Source organism: Petaurus breviceps, unplaced genomic scaffold, assembly GCF_028583685.1.
Source record: "Petaurus breviceps papuanus isolate PSGF00001 unplaced genomic scaffold, PetGlider_PUasm1.0 185, whole genome shotgun sequence".
Lineage (NCBI taxonomy): Eukaryota > Metazoa > Chordata > Mammalia > Diprotodontia > Petauridae > Petaurus > Petaurus breviceps.
In genome coordinates this window covers 3,266,613-3,292,284 of record NW_027185797.1, presented here as the reverse complement: position 1 = coordinate 3,292,284, position 25,672 = coordinate 3,266,613, and the positions used below count along the sequence as shown (strand labels likewise).

Genomic DNA, 25,672 nt, shown 5'->3' with positions numbered 1-25,672 from the left:
GAGAGAGAGACAGAGACAGAGAGAGACAGAGAGAGAGAGAGAGAGAGTACTGATCAGCCCTGACGTCATTCATCCTGGCATGAAACTCATCTTGTCTTTTAAGAAGCCCCATCACACTTCCCCTCACTAGGACGTGAGCTTCTTGAGATCATGAATTGTCTTTTGCCTTTCTATGTATCCCAGCACTTATCATAGTGCCTGGGATCTAGTAGGTGCTTAATAAATGCTGATTGATCGAATACTTGAATGCTCCAGCATTATAAAGGGTTTTCAATTCCACTGATGTGGAAACTCTGTCAAAGGATAGAGATTACAACACATCCCAGCCTACCCACCCAGTATGACTCATCCATATCCTACTGTAAATCTTCCACATGGATTCCAATTGCTATGCTAGGTGTCTTCCTTAAAATACATTAGTGAATTAAAATGCCCTGATTTTTTAGATGGTCATTTTATTTGCTATTCATAGCCATCAACAAAGCTTTCTCTCATTCATGGGTGTCAATCCCTGAGAAACTAATTAGAAGTCTCAGATCTAGTATAGGCATTAGTGGGGTGGGGATAGTGGTGGCATTGTACAAAACGATAGCTAACCCATATGTGGAACATTTTTTTTTTCAACAAAAGATTGATTGGTTTCTTAAAGGTTATGGGAAAAAAGATCAGTTACAATGGCTGTCTGCTCATTCAGTTCCTACACTCATATTGCATCTCACTGATGGAGACTGATCCTAGGTGTTTAGGGTCTTAGATTTAGAGCTGGAAGGGACATCGGAGGCCATACAATCCAATCCCTTCATTTTATAGATGAAGATACCAAGGCTCATGGAGGTTAAGTGATTTGCCATCTATATGACAGCAAACTCCAGAGGCAGGATTTGAACCCAACTCCTCTGACTTTAGAGTTTATGCTTTTTCCATTGTACCACACTACTTCCTGCAGCACGACACACTTCTTAAAGGTGTGGTCAGTATCCCAAATCTCTGGTTGGTTTCTTTGGACCCTTGAACAGAACAAGGTTTTAGAGTCTGCTGATCTCATCTCCCTAAGTGAGAACAAATATCTAGTTTCTTAACACACAACCTCCTTTGGTGGCAATATCATGGCCCAAGAGCAGTTTTCTGTGGGCACATTTATATGTGTCCCAATGGAACGGCCTCTTCATCTTCATCTTCAATTGGGTGCTTATCCCAGAGACTTCCTTTTTCCATCATCTGAATTTTCAAAGGCTTGGTTCCTGCCACTTATTTTGAGATACTGATGTACCCAGGATTCTCAGATCTGTTTTATATCATGTGACCCCATAACCACATTACAAGCAATTTATTGTCTCTAAATCTCAGTTTATTCATATGTAGAATGGGGGTTATAATGTTGAATTCACCTTCTGGTGGTGCTGTTTTGAGGAAACTGCTTTATAGTTTGTGAAGAGCTGGTATAACAAAGACTTCAGTTATCTGGACTTTATTATAGTTATCTAGCTTTTGCACAGCTGTCTTTATTCCAGTCATACTGTGGGCACCAGCTCAAAGATGTACATAATCACACCTAAGTGCATGTCCTAGAGCAGTGTTGACCAGGGTCCTTCCATTTGTACTTCCTGGGTTCTGTGAAGCAATATAAATTACATTTGTACTAAAGACTCAAATGGGATTTACCATTTAAAACTAGTTCCATTTACTTTAGAACTTGGCAAATGTTCTTGCAGCACCATTAACTTTTCATTCTATTAGAACTCAAGGAGGGCTGAGTAGGTCTCTGAGGGTCAGCCAAAGGACAAGGGCCATAATGACTTGAAAACACAAGGCATTGAGTGGCAACTACAATGAGCCTGGCAAGGGCCCGACATAATGGGCATGGTAAGTTTCTTCTATGAAGGAATGACAGGACAAAAAAGCTTGGGGAAAGTCATAGATAAAAGCTAGACTTGATTCTGATTAGAGGAATTGGTGGTGTTTGACCCAAAAGATAGGTTTCTTAACAACTGGCTTCATGTATATATTTCTTCAATCCTCACAGGATCTGTAATTTTGTCGGTATGATTATGCCTTCTGTAAATGACTTTCACCCCCTCTCTATACTTCTGCACCTAGTTCTTCACAAGTTTCAGTGGCCAAAAATTGTATCACCCCATGGCAGACCCGGTCTTCATTTTAGACCTGACTTCATATAGCAAACACATCGGCCATCGTCAGGACCATACTCAAAATCTCACCCCCAGGTCAGCCAGAGTTTGCACTCTACAGTCTTTGAGACTCCAGTGTCCCCTTGTAGCCAGGATAAGGTGTTAGAGTAGAACTTGGTGGAGGCTTCATGTATATGGAGATATACAATGAGGAAAGTGTCTGTTTGGTTAATTACTTTTTGGGGCCCAAGAGAACCCAACCATTGGAAATGAGCTTCAAGTTTCATGGGAGATCACTTAATTAGGTAAAAGTCAAGACAATGCAACAAGTATTTATTTGCTTGCTTTTAAAATTATAAATTTAATAACCATCAATGAATAATAAACAAATAAACAAACATACAAAATAAGGAATGCAGTCCTACGTGAAGCCATAAATAAATATATATATATACACCTTACATTTTAACAAAGTAGAATCAAATACATAACAAACTAACAGAAGATACATTTGCTCTGGGTCCCTGTCCAAATCTGTCAGAAGCACCATTAGCCTGGGCTCTGGTTTCTTTTCTCTCTTTAAAAAAAAATGGATTCTCTTCCCTGTCTACTTTTTATGGTTCTGCCAATCTCATCTGTATCACTTCATATAAGCCTTTCCCCATTTGCTCATACCTTTCATCGACTCCTTTTTTTCCCTCACAACACCATAATGTTCCATGATACTAATACGTCATCATTGATTCAGTCATTCTCTTATCATTGGACACATGGGTTGTTTCAAATTTTTTTGTGTTTTTTTTTTTGCTATTACGAGTAAAGCAGCCATAAATATTTTTATACAGCTAGGTCCTTTTTTTTTTTCCATTTTCATTATATCTTTAGGATGCACTCCCAGCAATGGGATCACTGGCTCAAAAGGAATGATGCATTTGCCACAAGTACGTTAGTAAGCACATACTAAGTCCCCAGTGCTGTACTAGGGACTGTGGAGGCTACAAAAGGGAGAAGTGTGGTCCCTTCCCTCAGACAGCAGAAGGGCCAAGCAGTGGGAGGAGGTGGGCATGGGAAAGCCAAAAGCTTACTGCTTGAGAAGAGACTTGTGGGGGCTGCAAGGCATAGGAGGGTTAGGAGAACATGAAAGCTACCTTCAAGCGTTTGAAGGGCTGCCATGTTGGGTGGGGAGCAGGGGTGACACACTTGCTTTACTTGGCACCAAGGGCAGCACGAAGAGCAACAGCCTCTGCGCAGAGGCAGATTTTGGCTCTAAAGAAGGAAGCCTGACAATTAGGGCTATCCAAAAATAGAATAGGCTGCCTCGGGAGGTAGTGGGATCCCCATCCCTGGAGGTCTTTATGCAGAGGCTGGAAAACCACTCGCCAGGGATGATGTCAAGAGAAGTCCTGCTTAAGGAGGGATTAGACGAGATGACCCCTTCCAACTCGGAGATTCTGTAAGGAACGACAGGTGAGACAAGGCATACATGCGGTAAACAAGCAAGGAACAGTGCCCAAGAGGTCAGGTGGGGGGCCCACATCGTTACGATCAACCAAACACATACACTGAGGATCGACCACAGTGAGGCAGCATGGAACAGGAGCTGGGGTAGGGAAAGGGAGTGGGGGTGGGCTGAGAAATGACGACTGGTTTTGAAGTCAGAGATCCTGAGTTCAAATCATGATTCTACATCTTCCTACTGGTGTGACTTAGGGCAAGTCCCTTTGCCTATTTGGGACTCAGTTTCCCTTTCAATAAAATGAAGGAATATAATTAGATGCTTTCTGTGGTCCCTTCTATCTTTAAACTATGCTTCTATGTGGAAAGCACTTCGCTCAGTGGTCAGGGGATTAAAAGAAAGAAATGGGTACAAAAAAAACCAACCACAGCTAAATGGGCTTTAAGTTGTAGTGGGAAATCACCTAATTAGGTAAAAGTCAAGACAATTCAACAAGCTTTTATTTGTTTGTTTGTTTTTAGTAATAAATTTAATAACCACCAATGAAGACAAATAAACAAATGTACAAAATAAGGAAGGCAGTTCTACATGAAGTTATATATGAGTGTGGCACACATATACATACATGTTATGTGTGTGCAGACTCATGCATATACACATATAATGCATACATACACACATACATGCATGCATACACACACACCTTATCAAAAAACTTAATTTAGTTGGAGAGCTAGGCCCTAGCTCTCATTAGCTTGGGTAGAGTAATAGATAAAAACCAGCCTTTAGTGATTTTAAAGGAATTGATGGTGTTCAACCGAGAAGGCAGAAAACTAATGAGTTTCCAAAAAATTGTTTGATATATCCATTTCTTCAAAACCCTACTTACCTGTGATTTTGTTGCTATAGATCATCTCTTTCTATAACTCTTAATGAGTTACTTTAGTAGGTCTATTTAGGCTTTAACAATCATCCTTTAATTCCAATCAGGAAGTCTTTCCTCTGAAATGCTATTTACAACTTGGTTTTGAATTCGAATCCAGCCTCAGTCATTTGAAACATTTAAAAGCCCTAGACAAGTCACTTATCATCTATGAAATGAAAAAGTCGGACTCAATGGCTCTTTCTTGTTCTAAATATATGATCCTCTGACTTTGGGTGAGTCAATCACTCTCTAAGACTCAGTTCCCTTATGTATAAAATGAAGAGGGTTGAATGAGATTATCCATAATATTCATAGGACCATAGATTTAAGCTGAAATAGATTTTGAAAGTCATCAAGTTCAGCCCTTATCGTGTTACAGATGAGTAAACTGAGGTTTGGAGTGGTTGAATGATTTGACCAGAGTCATACATCTAGTAAGAGTATTGCAGCAAGATTCACAGTCAGGTCTTTCAGCACTCTGGCTACCGTACCACACTGCCTTTCGAACCCTAAATCATATGTTGCTAATAACAAATCATGGTACAAGATATTAGTAAGTGCCAAAGGAGTGTAGTCCAGTCCAGAAGTTCTGAAGGAGTCTGCTGTAGTGAGATATCTTCTTATGCTTTGAAGGATGAGTGGGACTTGGATGAGCAGAGAGGGTAAGGGTATTCCAGACAGAGAGAATTTGGCAAACAAAGCTAAGGAGGTGGAAACTTCATCTGTTTGTGCTCAAGTGATTGGAAGTGCCATGGAAGTTCAGAGAGGAGACCAGTGTGATCTGGATTAATCATGGAGGGCTTCATGAAGTAGGTGGGAACATGCTCTGGATCTAAAAGGATGTGTGGAAGAGAGAATGGAGGAGGATACTCCAAGGGACTAGTGATAATTTGAATAAAAGTAGAGTCACAGCTTATGAGAGGGAAGAGTGAGAGTGGGTGGAAGGGAATAGTAATGAATCAAGTCCAAAGGTCAGTGCTGAAGAATAGCAACAGATTGGCTGAAAAAGTAGGTAGGAATAAGGGAAAGAGGATCTTGAATGACAGGATGAGAAATCTGGACTTGAGCCCTTAGGTCAGTGGCCTCTAAACATGCTTTATTACAAATCCCTCTAATGGAAAAAAAGGCAGCCCTTATATATGCCTATTTACTGATTTATCCATTATATAATTTGTATTATCACATTTAATGTCATATGAATTCGATTATAAATTATACAATTTATATTGTCACATTTAATATATCATATGAAACAATTAAAAATTATATAATTGTGCTACAGCATTAATTATGTACATTAGGAGAATGCTGTGGGTTATCTCTAGAGTGATTAGGTTATAACTGCCCCAAGGAGCTAGCACTCAACCCAGAAGTAGGAGGTTGGAAGCTTGAACAGCAAAGGGAGGGGACAGAGCCAGGAGTGTTATGTGTGGTAGGTGTTGTTTTATTAAAAGATGAGACAATACCTATCTTTTCACCTTCCAGAAGACTGATCACACATTCACTGGGGTCAAGTCACCCAACCCTCCCAACTTTGGAGAACATTTTCTTAGGTAACAGTGAAGTAGATACTCAAGGGCAGTGGTATGATCAACATGGAAATATGGTTATAGAAAGATTAATTCAACTAGTAGTATGTAGGATGGCCTAGGGGGGAAAGGGGCATTGGGACAAGAGTTAAGAGGCTAGTGTAAGTAATTCAGGAATGAGAGAAGGGCTTGGGCTGCATACAGGGTAGGGGGTTGGGGAGAGGGAGCAATAGGATCAAATTCAAGAAACAATTGAAGGAAAGGATTCCCTATCTACACAAATGATTGCTGAATCCTGGGACAGGCCACCAAAAAAGGTTATGGGATTTCTGTTCCTGGAGATCTCTGAAAATAGGATGAAGTCTCTGGCTCAGAGGGTTTAATCATCCATCTGTCTGGTAGCAGGAACAGAGCCATGTATAGGTATTTTGTAGCCCAAGAGATCAAGATGGAGCTGGTAAAAATGTAAATAACTGTCTGTGACTGGGGCACTTTGAGCTGGGACTTGGCCACCCTCTAATAGGGAAATAAGCCATAATGCCCAGGTCCCCAAGAAGGACCCTGGATCAGAATAATAGGATCATAGATTTAGAGATGAAAGGGGATCTTAGCAATCATATGGTCTCATTTTACAGCTGAGGAAACTGAGGCCCAGAGTAATGAAATAACTTGCCCAAAGACACAAGTAGCAAAGTGTCAGAGCTGGGATTTGAACCTGGATCCTGTAAATCCAAACTGAATACTCTACTTCACACTGTGATCTTTTTAGGTCCATTACACCTTCATACCTGAGTGATTTCATCAACTCATAGGATTTAGAGGAAGGACCTTGGAGACCATTGAAGCCAGTGGTCTTTGCAATCGTCATGGAGTAGGCAGGAACTTGCCAAAGAGGAAATCCCTTCGCACTAGAATGTAAGCTTCTTGAGGGCAGGGAATCCTTGTTTCCCCAGTGCCTAGAAACAGTATCTTATACATAGAAAGTTATCAGTGTAACTTTGTGGACTGAATTGAACTGAGGCCAAAGGAGTTGGCTTGCCCATGGCAGCACTGATTGAAAATGGCAGAGCCAATATTTGGACCCAAGTCCTCATTCTCCAGATCTAGGATTCTTTCTATTGTACCAAGCTCCTCCATGCCTGGCACATGGTAGGTACTTAATAGATGTTTACTGACTGACTAGTCTAACCCTCTTATTTTGTAGATGAGGAATCAGACCAGCATGATTCACCTCCTTCCCTCTATTTCAGTTTTGTCTCAAGTGACCCTAGGCTGGGGAAATGAGAAATCTATTTATTGGTGAAGTGGAGATGAAGCAACAGAGCCAACAGACTGGACTTTGGGTCTTATGGGGGAGCTGTCTGATTGACGAACCTGGAAGTCGTGAGGGAGCTTAGTGGATTTGCACCTCGAATCATGTCAAAATGGGAGTTTGTGGCGCATGGCTAACATCATAAAAGGGAAAGATCAGCAATATTCTGCACAATAAACCTCAGCCACTGTAAACAGCTATAAGTACACAGTTCAGGGCAAGTGGAAATAGCCAGCTTTCTTTTCTTTTTGTCTCCTCAATGAACTGGAAGTTGTTCTTCCCTTGCAATTTAAAGTTGCTACTGACTTTTAAGGTACAGCTAAAAGCTTGGCAAAGTGTCGTATATAAGGCTGAGAAATGAGGCGGAAAGGGTGCCGGACCAAATGCCAAGGAGATTTGGGCCAGAATGGCTACTCAGCCACGAACTGATTCCTTGGGCAAGTCAGGTCCCACTTCAGGAGTTCATTCACCTCAACAGTAAAAAGAGAAGCTTGGATTACATAATCCCCCTCAGGGATGCTCCCTCTCAGCTCTGAATCTATAAGTCTATTAATCCATGTGTGTTTTTCTTATTTGTCTCCCATAATTCTTGATTGATTGATAGAAATATTTTCACAATTCCTGAGGCACCAAGATCCCTTGGGTTGGCCAGGGACATCCTTCCTCTTTGCTTTCCCTACAACCCTCCCCTATGAATGCTTGGATAACCTGAGAGTCACCAATTCTAATCCTTTTCATAAAATGAAAGACTATTAGACTTTTACCATCTGCCCTGTCTCCACACCCCCCCCCCCTTCTGCCATATTGTCATCTGGATTGCTGGTGTTCTCTAAGGAAAATTGGACCTTGTCATCTTCCCTATCACTGTACCATTAAGACCTTCATCTTTCAATCTGCTCTGCAACTAAAATCTCTTTTATGTGTAGTTGTCTCCAATTGGAATGTGAGCCCCTTGAGAGCAGGGATTCTCTCATTTTTTTCTATTTGTATCCTCAGGGTTTTACACATTGATTAGAACACAGTAAGGGGTAAAATGTGTTTTGTCATTCACTCCTTCATTCATAATAAGAGAATGTGGGCTCCTTTTGAAGAGCTCAAAAGTTCACATTGCTTATCCCTCATTTACAAAGGGGAGACAATGACAGAGTGGATGAAGTCCTGGATTTGGAGTCAAGAGAACCTCCCTTGTAATAATCACAGTTCACTTTCATATGGCCAGTTGAGGCTTACAGAGGACTTCACAGATATGACCTCATTTGAGCTTCACAACAATCCCATGAGGGAGCTGCTACTATTATTCCTGTTTCACCAATTGAGAAAGTGAGACTCAGAGAAGTGAATAGCTTTCCCTGGGACACACAGCTACTAAGTGTCAGAGGCTGGATTTCAACCCACATCTCTCCTGATTCCTAGTCTAGAGCTCTCTCCACTACAACATGCTGCCTCTCATCAATTAGCTATGTGGCCACAGGTGGGTGACTTAACCCCTCTGAGCCTCAGTTTCCCAATCTATAAAATAGGCATAATAATACCTAGATTTATTTATTGCACAGAGTTGTTGTGAGACTAAAGTAAGATAATCTATGTAGGGTGCTTTGCAAATTTTAAAGTACTATATAAATGCCAATTATTAAAGATGTAACCTATTACTTATAATATTTGAACTGATTCTACAGCAGTTTAAGGACTCAGAGTAAACAGAATACTCCATTATGTTCCAAAGCAAGTCTTCTCTTCAGAACTGGCTGAGATTCAAAAGTCTATAATCAAAAGATTATAGATTTGGAGTAAGAAAGGACTTGGGAGGCCAATGAGCCCATCCCCCTCCTTTTACATATGAAGAACTAAAATCCAGAGAATGTAAGGGATTACTCAAGGTCATACTGTTAGTAGGTGAGAGGCAGTGTGGCAAAGGCAAATTTGAATCCAGGCCTTCTGACTCAAAATTCAGTCCTCTTTCCATTGCACCCTTGTCTGTGATCCAACAAGCAGGGATCTGGAAGAGGCTTAGACTGTGGCCATGTTAAAGAGCCTGCATTGGACTGGAAATACAATGGGAAAGACTAAGAAGAGCAATTCCAAAAGCAAGATACCTAATAAGAGAGTCCCCCAGTCACTGAATTTCCCCAATTTGAGTCCCACTTATCCTTAGAGTCTTGGAATTCTACAAACTGGGTGCCAATTACCTAATTTGGAAGGATGCATTTTTGAATTGCTTACAAGGAGGTGTGGAGTAAATATTTATGATGCTTGTTTAGCAAATGGAGTGGAAATTACAGTTGCCTTTGCAAGGAATGGTTTTGGTGCCCCAGCTTTGCTACATGAGTTTTCTCAGAGGTGACAGTTGTGAGTGTTAAATAAACCGTTACATGGTGAATGTGTGTGTGTGGGGGGGAAGGGGTATGGGGGAATGGGAGGTGATATGGGTAACAGGAAGAGCAGCAAAATACCACCACATTCAGTGGTTGATTGAAAAGGCGTCTTTCCCCAAAGCGAGCCAATTTAGAAAGAATAAAAAGCACAGAAACTCAGCATTTGAGGGGAAAGTTGATCTACTGCCTCATCTAACCAACATGCTTTCTGAAAAGAAAGATGCGGTTAAGGTTGGTTGTTTCACAGAAAGCAATATGCTACATGTCGAAGCTATTGGTTCAGTCAACAATACTGCCTTTATTGGCCTTCCTTCACAACCTTTCGACAACTGTCTTCTGATACTGTAAATGCTGTCTGTCAAAATCCACAAACGTGCTGCCTGAAAGCTCCCAGGAGGGAGTTCCAGACTCAAGATTTGCCTAGTTGAGTGAGCAGACCCAGATGTAGTCAAGAGAGATCACTATAAAGGGTAGCTGTGGGTAAAAATGATGCCATAAAGATGTAGCATGAATCAGAAGCAATCAAATTGCTTTGGAGGTATGGAGTAAATGATGCTCACTTTACCCCTGCATATACCCCTTTCCCAAATTCTCCCAAATCATCCACCACGTTAGCCCTAGTTTTGTTCTCCTGAATCCTCTCTCGGGTAAACCATTCTTCTCCCATATCTTTCCCTTATTTTCCTTCCCCTTCCATTTTATTCCATTCTGTTCCATTTCCTTTCCTTCTTTATCCTTCTTTTCCCTTTGAGGCAAGAGGAACTAGATTCAAATGCTACCTAGGTAATCTTGGAAAAGTAACTTGACCTTCCTGGGCCTCAGTTTCCTCATCTGTAAATGAGGGGGTCAGATGATATGGCCTTTCAACTGTCTTCCAACTCTAGATCTATGGCTCTATGGAATTCATCCATTAATTTCACCAGAAGCCACAGAAATTTTAATCTAAGATCTGACTCTAGTTAGCTTTGTGGCATTGGGCAAGTTATTCATCTACATGAGCCTGGCTTTCACAGAATCATAGAATCTTACAAGGTGATAAGACCAAAAAGTAAACACTACAAATGTCTTGAGAGGAAATCTAGTCTAACCAGCTTATTTTACAGATGAGGAAAATGAGGCTTAGAGAGGTGCTTAAAACATAGAAATAAAATGTCAGAGGAAGGATTTGAATTCTAATCTTCTATTTCCAATGTGAGTATTCTTTTCCACATTCCACAACTTTCCCTGCTGGGAAAATACCTCAAAGATTCCAGAATCACCATATTTTGGAGTTGGAAAGAATCTCAACAGTCATCCTGTCCATTCCATATCTAGAAGGCAACTACCATAACAAGATCATCCAGTTTCCAATAAGCCTTCTAAGTAGAGTCCACTGCCTTCCAGGGTAGCTCATCCCTCCATTTTAAAATGTGTTTTCATGGCCTTCAGCCTAAATAATGCTTTTTTGCAACACAGACCCATTACTCTTGATCCTCCCCTTCAATGACAAACAGAACAAGTCTACTTCTGCTTCCATATGACAGACCTTCGAGTCTTTTCTTTTCTAGGCTAAACAGTTCTGGTTCCTTCATACGAACTTATGACATGGGCTTGGGGGCCTTAACCAACATGGATGTCCTTCTCTGGACAAATAGGTTATCTAATGCAATTCATACTTGAGGAGAAATCCATTCTACCAATCCCTAGCAAGTGGTCATTGATCTTTTACTTAAAGACCTCCAATAATGGGAAATTCACTCCTTCCTGAAGCAGCCCACTTGACTTCTGGAGTTAGATTAGGAAATTTTTTCTTATCTTTCCAGAATCTGTCCTTATAGAACTTCCATGCATTGTTTCTAGTTTTATATTTGATAGTTAAGCAGAACATATATAACAACAACAATAAATAATAATAATAATTAGTAGTATTAACAGCAACTAGCATTTATGTAGTGCTTTAAGCACTTTACAAATATTATCTCATTTGACCCTCCCAATAATTCTGGGAGGTAGGTGCTGTTATTATCTCTATTTTACAGAACCAGAGGCTGTCAGAGATGGCCCAGGACCACATAACTAATGTCAGAGGCCAGATCTGAATTCAGGTCTCAGACTTCAGGTGCAGTACTCTAACCACTGAATCACATGGCAGCTCCATCTAATCCCTCCTCCACAGGCAGCCCTTCTTATTGAAGTAGTTATTATGTACCTAACTGCCCCACCCCAACCAAAATATTTTCTTCTCAAGACTAAAATATTCCCCAGTCCTTTTATTGATCCTTGCTGACCTGGTCACCATCCTCAAAATGTATTCCAGATTATCAGCATCTTTGCCAACATGGGGCATACATCCAGATACAAACATAACACTTCTGATGTGGTCCCATATAGTGGGACCCCCCTCATTCTGGGCACTGGTTCTTTTAATCCAGCCTTAGATCACATAGAGGGTTTTGGACACTATGTCACATTGTTGACTCACATCAAGCTGGATGCTTGCCCCATCTTCCCCATCCTATGTTTATTCAGTGGACTTTTCTTTGTCCCAGGTACAGGACTTTACACTTGTCCCTATTACATTCCATCCATGTTCTTTGCTATTTTTCTTCATCTATAAAAAAGGAGTTGGACTCAATGGTCTGGAAACTCCCTACCAGCTCTAAACTTCTGTGGATGTCTAAAACCCCATTACTCTTCACCTGAACTGCATCCTCAAGTTGGATTACTACACTCCTGCCCTTTTGCTGGTCACCAGCACTTGCAGTCTTTACTGTTTCACACCCCCAGCTCTGATTATGCCCTCTCTCCCAAATTACCTTATATTTAACTACTTTGTAAATTTTGTATTTATTTGCTTTACATTTATACTGTATAGATTTCTATAAATACTTGTCTTCCCTATTAGGTTGTCAACTCCTTGTAGGCAGGGATTGTTTCATTCTTTGTACTTGTATTCCCAGAGCCTAGCAGAGTACCTGGCACATCTAATCAATACTGATTGTACTTGTAACATGCTACTTATTCACATCCATCTATATACCATTGTCCTAAGTGACTACTTAACAAATCAAATCAAATTAATGTATATCAATTAATTTCATGCAAGTAGGTGCCAATTAGTAAGCCTCTATGGGGTATGGAAATTCCTAAAATAAAAAGTTACAGGAGCAGAAGATTCTGGAAAAGAGAAAAGGGTACTATGCATGAGAAAGGGGGCATGTCTAGAGCAGAGGCAACTTGATGCAGGAAAGGTTAGACCCTCATAAAACAGAGTTTTTCCCGACCATAACAGAAGTCATCTCCCCACCCACCCACCCAAACAGGGCCTGCTATGTATTAGGCACTGTGTTAGGGGTACAAAGAGGGATAAGACATTGTCCCTGTCTTCAAGGAATTTATACTCTAATTAGGGAGATAAAATAGAAACAATTGAAAATTTTAAAAATTGTGTATGATTTAAATATTAGCTCAAGGCAACAATAGAGATCACAGAACCATAGGTCTAGATCTGGAATGGAAAGGTATCTAGCTCTCATTTTACAGAGGAGGAAACTGAGGCACAGAGGATAAAAGTGACTTGCCCAGGATCACAGAGGTAGTAAGGGACAGAGGTAAAATTTAAATGCATACCCTTCAATTTCAGAGTCAACATCCTTTTCACCATACCATGCTGCAATAAGTAATTGTCAATTAAATCTTAAAGTCAGTAATTACCAGAGGAAATCAGAAACTGGAAAAATCAGTTCAGGCCAGGGAGATCAGCAAGTCAATTATATCCCTCAAGTAATATAGAAAGAAAAACCTAAGTAAACTAGGTCAAGAAGTAATCTAGAAGGTCCTACCAAACCAGAAAGACTTTGAATCTGGATGTGGTGGCAGATTCATTTACCTATCATCCAAGGACCAGCCTAACTGCTCATCACTAGAGGATCACAAGACATGATTATTTTTGGGTCATGAAGGCAGTCTTTTAAGGCATCCAAAGTTTTCATTCTGCAACTGTGAAGGGAGCACCCACTCAGATGAAACCTTACTGTAGACCTTTCTGGAACATTGAAAAAATTAGTAAAGAATTTAAATACATCTGAAAACTCAGGGCAAAGCTCAAATGGTGCATCTCCCTCCCTGCTCTCTTCTGCCTCTCATCACTAACATCTCCTCCCAGGGGGCCTAAAAAAAGGAGTGAGAAAAGCAAGGAAGCCACGATACCTCTTCATGTCAAGAAGGTTATATACACTCACCAGATGGATGGATCTCTTTATCAATGGCTTCTAACTTACTTAATTATCATGTTCTCACTTTATGATTTATCTCTGTGTATGTGTGTGTGTAATTTATGATAAGAAATATCTTAATCCTACCTAGATCACTAAATATACTAATGAATTAATGCTTTGGAGGTGCTTTAAGCTCTTTGGATGCAATGAATTAAATAAACTCAAGATGTTATTATTTCACTCAAGTTTGGGAAGATACAAGAACGTAATATTTGCAAAGAGCTTTAGAAATGGAGAAAAGAAGGATGTTATTGTGTAGTTATAGTAGTTGCTTTGAATCTTTCGACTATTGGTTTTCTACCAATAGGAATACACATTCTGTCTGTATAGGATATTCTGTCCTAATTTGTAGGGGTTTCCCTAGGTTCATATGGACCCAATAAACTCGGAGATTTATCCAGAGATTTGTCTAAATCTTTCATTCTATCATCCTCATTTCTCAGAATCATAGAATCACTCCCCTTCCACCCATCCAACTACATACACCCACTCACACATACACATACAGCATCAGTGGCTCCCTGTTGCCTCTAAGATAATTTTTTTAAAATCCTCAGTCTGGCATTTAGAATCCTTGAAAATCTCACTCCTATCTACATTTCCAGTATTATTTCATAGAATTCCTCTTCATGCACTCTCCATTCCAATAAAATTGACCTAATAGCTCTTATCTCCTCTAGTCCTATGACTCTGCAAAAATGCTACCCCTCTCTCCCATCTCTGGAACTCATGTCACTCTCACCTCCAATTGTAGAATTACTAGCTTCCTTCAAAGCTCAACACAGATGTCCCTCCTTGAGGAAATTTTTGGATCCCCATGGGTCACAGTATTAATACTCTTTGCCACTGGATCTAAATCACCTTGAATATGCTTTCTATTTACTTCTCTGTGTATATGTTGTATCATCTCATTGAATGTAAACTCCTTGAAGGCAGAGTCTGTTTCAGTTTTGATTTTGTATCCTCAGTCCCTAGTACAGTGCCTTTCATGTAGTAAGTGTTTAATAAATGCTTGTTGAAATGAACTGAATCATGCAATTCTAGAGCTCAGCTCTTCAGAGTAGTTGAAGATTTTTTCCACTGCAAAGAACACTGGGCTAAAGTTAGGAGACCTCAGTTTAATCCCTGACTCTACCAATAACTATGTGCCTTTGGTCAAGTCAACCTAACCTTTCTGGGCTTCAATTTCTGAAGAGGTTGGACTAAGGTCCCTTCCATTGCTAATAATCCATTGTTCTAAGATTTGCTTAATATTTAGAATTTTTATCCCCAATACTCCCAAAAAAATTGGACACACTTGTTAAAGACGATGTTAAATAGAAAACAGGAGCATAGTATGGTGCATAAAGAGGCAATTTCAGAGATAGGAAGACCTGAGTTAAAGTTTTGTTTAGACTACAAGTCTTTTAACCTCCCAATAAACTCTCTCAGATGCAAAGTTGCTGACCAGCTTCTGATCTGCATTGATAAAGGGAATTTCATCACTAAAACTTCCCTATGCCAATGAAATCATAGGTCCAGACTAGAACACACACACAAAATTCATAAGGACAGCATTGATATTTTTGATCTTCCAAGTCCCGAATACTAAATGAATTGCAGTCAATTTTTGATTATTAGTGCTGACTGAGGTCAGGATTACCTGATGGAAATCTGAAATCATTATAGTTACTAATTTCAGTGTTCAAAATTTGCCCATGGCTGCCCAAAGTAGTAAAATGAACTTGGTTAATTTGTATCACTAGTAAGAAGTGCAAAAATGTCACAAAGCCAGGCGGCACACCCTGGGAGACACTCAGGGATTGATCTTTTGTTTGCCATGAACACCACTGGCAGACTAGTGAAGCCTAGAAATGGACCCCCCTTCTCAGAATCCTGTTTTTAAATAATTTAAGGAAATAATAAATTTCAATTTGAGGTTAGGAAAATAACGATGTGTTTTCCTCCCATGTTCAAGGACCTACAAAATCTAGTCACATCCCCCAGCTTGAAAACCCATGGACTAAATAGTCCAACAAACCATATAACCAAACTCTGAATAATAGTGACTTGGCTGTACCTTCCAAAAAATCCTGAACAACTACTTTGACACACAAATTCAGTGATATCTACATTTTGGGTTTTCAAAGGGAAATCTCCTTCCACCCTACCTCCTGAAGTTCTTTCTCCCCAGGTACCCTGTCCCTACCTCAAGCTCTCCAGCTTTTGGAGACTCCAAGGATGCCAGCTGCCAAGTCACAGGTGACACTGTTGTAAAATGCAAGCTTTCCTGTCCTCTCAGTCCTTCGTGAAAATGCAGACAAAAATGAAGTTGTTTTGTTCATCAGTCAGACAATTTGGATCTGAGTAAAGTGTTAAACCACGCCAGCCAATATATTCAGCGAGTGAAATGGAGGTGCTTAAAGGGGAAAAAATTAGCTAAAAATCAAGAATATTTATGGTTTTGTCTCTTATGGTGCTTCCTGTCAGGACTGTGCTAATGAAGCAACAGTATTCTCCCCATGACGACTCCAGGTTAAAACAATCCCCCTTGGTTGAAAAGTACCACACTAGGGCAGCTGACTTATGACGGTGTTTGTTTATTTGTTTGTTTTAGGATCTTCTTGGAGAAAATCATTTGTAGGTTGGTTTGGCTTCTGCCTCCCCTTAATTTCCTCTGTCTTCCTCTTCCCTTTCTCAGGTGAGGTGATGCTTGGGAGGACGAACGCCAAACCCTAGGACCAAGGACAGCGCCCTGAAGGCGGTCTGAAGGGATATATTTCATTCAAAGTCTGACAGGCAGAATTGCACAGGAAAAGTTTTTTCTTTTTTCTTTTCTTTTAAAATAAATCTAATGTTAATATAATTCAGTTGGCAGCTCTGGCATCCATTTCTACACTTTAATTTCTTACCCTGGGATTAATTGTCCTCCTGCAGAGGACTCGATATGAATCATTCATGAAAATACAACCAGTCGCCCTTCAAGGAACTGGCTGAAAAGTAAATGGGATTGCAAGAAGGGAGAACTTCCAAACTAGAGGAATTCCCTTTTCTTGTGCCAGTAGGGTTCCGGGCACCATTCAGGGTGCCCACTCTACCCTCCCGCCTCCACCTCAGTCCCCAAAGTCCGGATTTTTTCTTCAGTGACTGTGAGTTTGTCACTTAGCATGTTCCTTCATCTTGTGAAGAATGCTAGCTGTGAGATTTCTTAACGACGTAAAACTCCTGAACTCATTTGAGGGGTGGAGGAAAATATTGCCTTTCCCTTTGCAGATTTTCGAAGAAGTTTAATTGAATTAGGAAGGGCACTCGCCTGAGATTTAGGTCTCAACTCTGACCCTGATTAGCTTGTGTGACCTAGAGCAAGTCACTTTCCCTCTTGGAAAGTGGACCTCGCTTTCCCATCTGTAAAATGAAAGGAGAGAGCTGAACGGTCTCTAAGGTACTTTCTTGCTCTAAAATTCTAAAAATCGCTATAAATGAGGCAACTCTATTCCAGACAGAGGAGGGTGAATTACACGAGCCTCTCTCCAGGACTTAAGAACCCATTCCACTCCTGAGATTATCTCCTTCGGAGTCCAAGTTCTTTCTGTACTCGGGGCAGATATAGCCTGAGGAATGGAAACCCTATCACCCAGGATAGACAGCTAATATAAATGAAGCGTTCCAGGGGCGTTTCCTAAGTCACTACACCTTTCACTAGATCCCAGCCTCGAATCAAGTGGGGTACTGTCTTAGGAGACTGCAGCTCATGAAGATGGGGAATGGATGATAGAGGATGGACGATGAGGAGTGGCAGAGGTGGGGCGGGACGTAGGATGAAGTAGGGGAAGCCCCAGCCCAGCCCGAACCATCAGCGAATCTCATCCAGACTTGCTTTACTACCTCCGAGTTTTGTGACCGCAAAAGCCACAAAGAGTGGGAGTGGAGGAAAGGTTTGGCGGTCTAACTTTTCCCAGTGCTTGGAAGTCAAGGTCCCCCGGAGTTTGCAGGTGCAAGGGAAGCAAGGGAAGGGGAGCAGGGGCGGGGCCCAGGTTTAGGAATAAGGTAGCGGAGGCGGAAGAAGTGGAAGGAGTGGGGGTTAGGGGGAAGAGCCGAGCTGCGCCCAGCTGACAGAGGGCTCTCCCTGTCTCCCTGCCCCCGCGCTGCGCTACGAACTCCAGACCCATCCCCTCCCTTCCCGTCCACTCCCTTCTCCTGCCCTCCCCTCCCCTCCCCATGGGGAGGATTCCCCCACTAACACGTCTGAGCCAGCCGCAGCCTCTCCCCAGGCTGGAGAGGAGGAGGGAAAAGCAGCACCGAGCCGCCGCCGTCGCTGCTGCTGTCACACTTTCCCCTCCTTCTCCCTCCTCCTCCTCCACCACCACCACCACCACCACCACCACCTCCCCCTACTCCTCCTCTTCCTCCTCCTCCTCCTCTTCCTCCTCCTCCGCTTTCTTCTCCTGGCACCTAAACTAGGCTCCGAGCTCTACCCTCATTGCATCTCTCACCAGCACTTGCTGCAGCCAGACTAGCGGCCGTGGTCGCCTCTGTGCCTGTGCCCGAGGCTCTCCTCCTCCTCTTCCTCGCCTTCCTTCTCCTCCACCTCCACCTGCTCCCTGGGCTTCTCGTCTTCCTCCTCCTCCTTCTTCTCCACCTCCACCTGCTCCTTGGGCTTCTCTGCGGCGGGGAGGGATCTCCCCGACCGCCGCCCCTCGTCCCAGCGGTGGCCACCCGCGCCATGCATCCTTCTTCTCCTCCTCCTCCTGCCCCTTCGAGGTGCTAAGTCAGTCTCATGCTGCTGCTGCTCCGGGGGCTGCTGCTGGTCGCAGCCTTCTTGCTGCTGCCGGTCCGGGGCTGGACCTCTGCCGCTGGGGGGCAGGACGAAACAGGCCTCTTCCTGCCTCCACTCAACGCCTCTTCGCCGTCGCCCCCCGATTCCAAAACCACCTCCCGGGCCATGGAGCTTGACCTGGAGGCGCCCCAGGTTGACGAGGACGCGGAAGACCCGGGAGAACCGGGAGACCCAGGTGGCCAGAAAGCCGCGGAGAGAAGCCACGCGGCTCCGTCGTCGGACCCCAACTCGACCGCTTCCTCGGCTGCCTCCTCGGCCACCTCCTCGACCGCCTCCTCGGTAGCCTCCCCGGATGACTCCTCTCCCCTGCCTGCCACCCCCTCGTCCCTGCCCGCTGCCGCCGCCGCCTCGCCCCTGCCCGCCGTCGCCCGCGCCCCGGCGCACCAGGAGCAGCAGGGGGGTCCGGAGGCGGCGGAGCGGGGCGGTGGGCACCACGACGACCAGCAGCAGCAGGCGCCTCACCAGGAGCAGCAGCAGCCGCAGCAGCAGCATCAGCACGAGGAGGCGCACTGCAACATCAGTGTGCAGCGCCAGATGTTGAGCTCCCTGCTGGTCCGCTGGAGCCGGCCCCTGGGCATCCAGTGCGACCTGCTGCTCTTCTCCACCAACGGCCACGGCCGCGCCTTCTTCTCCGCCGCCTTCCACCGGGTGGGCCCGCCACTCCTCATCGAACACCTGGGGCTGGCGGCCGGGGGTGCCCAGCAGGACCTGCGCCTCTGCGTGGGCTGCGGCTGGGTCCGGGGTCGCCGGCTGGGTCGCCTCCGGGGGGGGGGCTGCGGCTGCTGCTGCTGCGGCTGCGGCGGCGGCGGCGGCGGCGGCTGCCGCTGCGGCGGCCACCAGCCCCGGCCCCGGCCCCGGCCCGGCCTCGGCCTCCGCCGCCTCCTCCGCATCCGCCGCCGCCGCCGCTTCTTCGGCTGCTGCTGCAGCTTCTGCATCGTTGCCCTCCTACCCCGCGGCCGAGCCGGGCCAGCTCTGGTGGCAGGGGGAGCCGCTGAATTTCTGCTGCCTGGATTTCAGCCTCGAGGAGCTCAAGGGCGAGCCCGGCTGGCGGCTGAACCGCAAGCCCATCGAGTCCACGCTGGTGGCCTGCTTCATGACCCTGGTCATCATCGTGTGGAGCGTGGCCGCCCTCATCTGGCCGGTGCCCATCATCGCCGGCTTCCTCCCCAACGGCATGGAGCAGCGGAGGACCGCCGGCAGCAGCAGCGGCGGCGGCGGCGGCAGCGGCGGCGGCGGCGGCGGCGGGAGCGGAGGGACCGGCGGCGGCGGGAGCGGGGCCGGCGGGGGCGGGGTCGCCCCCTCCTCCTCCTCCGCGGCAGCGGCAGCGGCGGCCGTCACATCTGGAACCGCTGCGGCCGCCGCCGCCGCCGCCGCCGCAGCCGCCGCCGCCGTCACATCGGGCACCGGGGCCAAGTAGCCCACCGGGGTCCACCCCCCGCGACTTCCCCGAATCTCCCCAGCCGCGGCTCCCCGCCACCTCTCGGGGCCCTTGCCTTCCCACTTCCAGCGTGGCGGGGCTGCGGTTCCTCTCCTCCCAGCTCTTCCTGGTCCTCCTCCTCCTCCTCCTCCTCCTCCTCTTCCTCCTCCTCCTCCCTCTCCCTCCTCCTCTCCCTCCTCCCTCCTCCTCCTTCCTCTTCTCTCTTTGACTCTGTGTTTGTTGTCTCTTGGGTGACTCACCCGGTGGTATACTCGACAGGTTTTATTCGTGCTGTAGTTACCATTAATTGTTCTTCTTTTCGGGGGTGGGGGTGGGAGTGGGGGGTGGGGGTGGGCAAGAGACGGTGGACAGCCGCGGCTAAGGCTAAAGAAACGCTCCGGGCCACATCTTAAAGGTTTGCAAGCCTAATTCAAGTTCATGGAGCAAAGCGTCATGATAAACCTGTAAAGAGGGGTAGGGACGGTATTGGGCATCTTTCACGATTCCTTCCTTAGGTTTCCCAAGCGATGCATCCCCTCTTTCCTTCCCCTCCCCATCCCCACGTACCCAACATTCATAGCAGAAAAATGACCAAATCCTGTGTATTTGTTTTATATATTTAATAACTTTCAAAGGAACATTTTAGTAAAACACACACACACACATACACACACACAGGCCAAACTGCAGTCATTGTAGTAAGAGTAGCTCTTTGTATATGCCCACAGATGTATTTGCAGTGTTTCGGTTTTGTTTTGTTTTTTAATTTACAAAGGGGGGAGGGGGGTTGTGAGCAGGATTTAAAATTGTTATATTGTTGCTGAGGATGCTGGACTTTAACGAACCTTCTTTCAAGTCGAATTACCGAATGAAGCCTTCTCTCCTGTATTTCTTCTTGTAGTTCTGTGTTTTCTTGGCTTTTAATACAGACATTTTCCTCCAGAAATATATGTGTAGCTTTTTGTTTATTCCAGAGAATCGCTGAGTGACAGAGCTGGGAGGGGACTTGGGAGATCAACTTAATTCAACCTCTAATTTTAGACTGAAGAGGAAACCAAGGCTCAAAAAAGTGAAGTCATTTCCCCAAGGACACACAGGTTACATACCTAGAAACCAATTTCTCTGACTCTGGTCTAGCCTTACCCCCCCCCCCCCCATTAGCCATATTGCTGTATTTTACTTTTTTTAAAAATAAAGATCTGAAAGAAACAAACAAACAAAAAAAAAAACCATCTGGCTGACCCTAGAGGAATGGATTGCTCATAGTACCTAAGACAAATCACTAGGGCAGATTCTGCCACTATTTGGTTGGTGGAGCTGGAAGATGGAGTAAAATATCTTTATTATGAGATTTATTTTATCTTCAAATTCCACTCCTTTAACACCCACATGAACACACTTAGGAAAACATCTGGATTTCTCAGAGATTGGCCCACACACATTGGCCAAGAGCTAATCCTACACATATCAAAATTTGGCCAGTAAATGCATCGACAAGGGGATCCAGAAACATTCAAATCTGTAATATTTCCATCTTAAGTAGTTATTCCCTGAAATTGCATATCCATTTATTGACAGCATTCTATGAATGATATAGTCTTAAGAATTTCACTTTTTGAAAGCATTACATTTAAGGGATGCTTACATCCAAATAAGCCATTCTTGAAAATATAGAAATTCCATTGTTTTTAAACAAATGATACTCATTAGCTTTCCAAAAATATTTCTTTTTAGAATTCTTTCAGATGTTCAAATGCATCCTACAGGTGTCAGGCAGCTATATCCAAATTCAAATATTTGAAAACTAAATAGTAAAGCATTTTTGTCCAAGTCATCAACCCCTGTTGGTTGAATGACTCTTATTCTTCCTGTATTTTATAAAGAGGAGTTAACATGATTAAGAGAAATGCCATTGAATGGATGAATGAAAAAGCACTTAAGGGCTTTATAAGCCAAGGACTGTTGGATTTTTCTTTAAATTTTTTACATTTTAGGCAATTTCCTTCTTTCTTTTCAAATTCTTATTTGACTATACAAGATTTGGGAAGTAACCAGTAAAAACAAAAGATTTTAGAGCCAGCTTTTATTTTGAGGTCACCCAGTTCTGACTAACCAAGGAATACTCTCTTTTTATGGTGAAGCAGCTGGCAGTGAGTGTGGGTTGTGATATAAGAGGCTCAACTCTCTGTCACCGTTTCAAAGGAGATTACACTCCTGTTATCCACAGACAAATACATTCAGCACAAAGACAGTGGAAGAACACAGGGAAAGACACAGATTTAGGGTGGGACCTTAGAGGTTCTCTGGTCCACTCTCTCCCCCTCCTCACCCTGTGCTTATTTTAGAGGTCAAGAAATGGAAGCCTAGAGAGATGTGATGATTTGCCTAGAGTCACACAGGTATTAACTGGCAAAGCAAGGATTCAAACCCAGATTGGGCCATTGCTCTTACCGCACTTCAGGCTTGGTCTTTTTCTCGATTTGAGGCAATGAAATTAGCTATAAAACAGTGAGGCACTCCTCACACTGCTAGGAGTTTTCCTATGCACTGCACTGCTGCAACATTGTAGTGCACAGACGATGCTTAGCATTTTTGACAACCTTACTCTGGTTCCTATTTAGGAAACGTGGGAGCTCTGCAGCCTGTGGGTTTTTCTAATAATTCTTTCTTTGCTTCTAGGCTCTAAGCAAACAATTTCCATGTGGAAAATTGGGGGTTTGACATGGTCATCCTCTTAAATTAAACTTTAAATTAATGAGTCATAGAACATTTAAATTAGAACCCTAGAGACCATCTGGTCCAACTCTCAGGAAGTAAGTAAAGGTTTACTGCAGGAGAGAACTTCTGTCATCCATCTATGACCTAATATGGAAATCTTAGGAAATTAATTGCCTGAGGCTCAGGGAGATTACTTGTCAGGGACACAGAGGTAGAGTAAGAAGCAAGATTTGAACACAGTTGTAATAGGATCATAGGTTTAGGACTGGAAGGTACCCTAGAGGCCATCTAGTCAAACCTCATTTTATAGATGAGAAAACTTAGGCACAAAGAAATTAAATGACTTGTCCAAGGTCACACAGGTAGAAGTTGCCCTGCCAGAATTCGAACCCATGTCTGCATATTCCAAAGTAAGTGCTCATTCCATAATACCATACTGCCCCTTCAAAAAAAAAGCCTCCTGATATGTGTAGGTAGCCATCCACACACATCTATTGAGATGCACTCCTGCTTAGCTTCCAAGACAGCAAGCACATTCAAGGTGATACAATCATAGTCTTCTTTACTCTAAACCCAGGACAAAATTCACTGTACCAGTGGTTCCTAAGGACATGTTTGAAAAATAATCATTCATTCATTCCCATCCCAAATTTCTGGAAATACTCATGGATCTTTGTGTGTCTGCCAGCATTCTTTACTTCTAAAAAGAGCTAAAACACCACAGATTCCTATAAACAGAATGTTTTCCATCTTACCATTTGGAGATCTCAGTGTTCTAGATTCCTAAAAACAGGAGCTTTTCAGAACTATGATACTGTCCCATTCTGTTAACCAGATGTGCACCCACTTTTCTCGGAAAGGCAGCATGCCCAGGGACAAGGCTGGACAGCTCACGACAGTTCTCATTTCTCCTGATCTTAGCTTATGCCCAGGCTGATTTGCTCAATTATTTACAGCAGATCAGTTAGACTTCCAGAATGAAAAAAAAAAAAAATCCTAGAGATGTAGACTTTACCCCCAACTAGAAAAGTGTATTTTGCTCAAAAGGGGTTTCAGCACTGGTAGATTGTAATACCTCAGTGTGATCTTTGGAATTCAGGATCTATTTGCATTGTCAGCAGCATCAACAGATATTACTTGAGTAGCTAAGATTCTTTCCATCTTATAGAAAAAGGAGCTAAAATGGTCATTAAAGACCTCCATCTTTTGACACTCCTGGAAAAAATACCTCAAAATATTCATGTTGTTAGTCACATGTCGATAAGTCAATAACTAGTTACTCTTTGTATATAAAGGGAAGCACATTATTATAGAGTACACACACACACACACACACACACACACACACACACACACACACACTCACTCACTCACTCACTCACTCACTCATTCACTATCCAGCCTCCATGCAATGAATTAGACCTCTCAGGAACCGTGAGCACTTCCTTTAATTGGAGGAGAATTTCAAGCCAGCCTGGTTACCAGCATCATGTCCAAACCCCCAGGACAAATTTTCCCTATCACTTAAGCCCTCCTAAGTGAGGAGAGACTTGGTTGCTGGGGATCAAAGTTCTTGGATAAGCCCCTTCAAACTCACCGCTGAGAGTAGCTCTAACCTCAGGTGGCAATTATTACAACACGTGATGTCTAACAGCTGACGTACTACCTAATTTCCTCTAGGGCCACTTACCCTAATCTTCCCAGAGCATCTGAAGGCTCTAAGACTGGTTGATCCCCAAACTAGAATAATATAGATCTGTGCCACAAGTTTTTTCTAAGTATATACATAAGAAAAGGTGTGTATCTGAACACTAGTCTATGAAAAGCACTAAATAGTGAAGTGATATAGAAACAGAAGAGTCCCACCTTGGATTCAAATAAAAGTCTCCCCTTAATGTTCTAACATTTTTAGATTGCAAACAGGGCATCTTGCCTGAGTAGACAACAATGAACTAAGAAAGCCCAGCATTTATTTATTAATGTAATCAAATAAGACTTAGATGTTTCTTTGATGCTATCTGTATAACATCCCCTCTGAGGCCACTTGCCCAATCCCACTGTAGTCAGTTCCACTGAGAGGCTTGTTGTTTCTCTCATTCTGGTTCTAGGGGTAACCCTGAGGGGCTGGGTTGGTAGTACCATCATTCATGAGTCCACAAATATATTTCCCATTATCAATAAACCAGTTGAATTCCATTAGGAGTTCTAAGTGCTAATGCTTTTAGAAAAGGAATTCCCTGAAAATATATAGTAAGAGCAGTAGGTATAAAACATTCCTCCCCATTCCTCCAACTCACTTTCCTCATGAAACACAATGTCTCTAGGGGAAGTAGTCACAAATTTCAAGTGTAATATCAGCAAGGCATATCTGCAGAAATTCTGCATGGCCAAGGGGTCCCTGGTACTAAGGGCACTTCTGACCCTAAAGGCCCTTTTTTCTCTTCATGGATTTTTCATGGAATCCACTGGAGGAGGCTTGTTGCAGAGTACAGCATGTCCACTGGGGGAGCAGCTCAGCAGGGCTTGTTCCTCCTGTGGCACCGGTCCTCCTAAACTGGTTGATCCCACTGGGAGGCTGAATCAAGAGGCTCACTTAGCTGCTGCATTGGCTGCTCACTGGGCGTGGCCACTGCTAAATTAAGCTGTTGAAGTGCCACACCACAATCTCTTCAGAATTGTTGGTGTCAATCTCAGTTTGCTGCTCTGTCACTTCCCTTGGGTGGCTGTTAATATCAGCTCTGG

At 43.6% G+C, this 25,672-nt stretch overlaps 2 protein-coding genes across 2 annotated transcripts in view; both read left to right on the top strand.

Annotated features, from left to right (window-relative positions):
* CDCP1 (CUB domain containing protein 1) overlaps positions 1-25,672 on the top strand; it is a 562,995-nt gene that overhangs the window by 359,104 nt on the left and 178,219 nt on the right. The window lies entirely within an intron of this gene.
* On the top strand, positions 18,583-20,542 carry TMEM158 (transmembrane protein 158). The gene is given in 2 exon segments (XM_069088341.1): positions 18,583-19,560; positions 19,562-20,542. Coding segments are annotated over 2 exon segments (1,476 nt in total). The 5' UTR covers positions 18,583-18,735; the 3' UTR covers positions 20,213-20,542.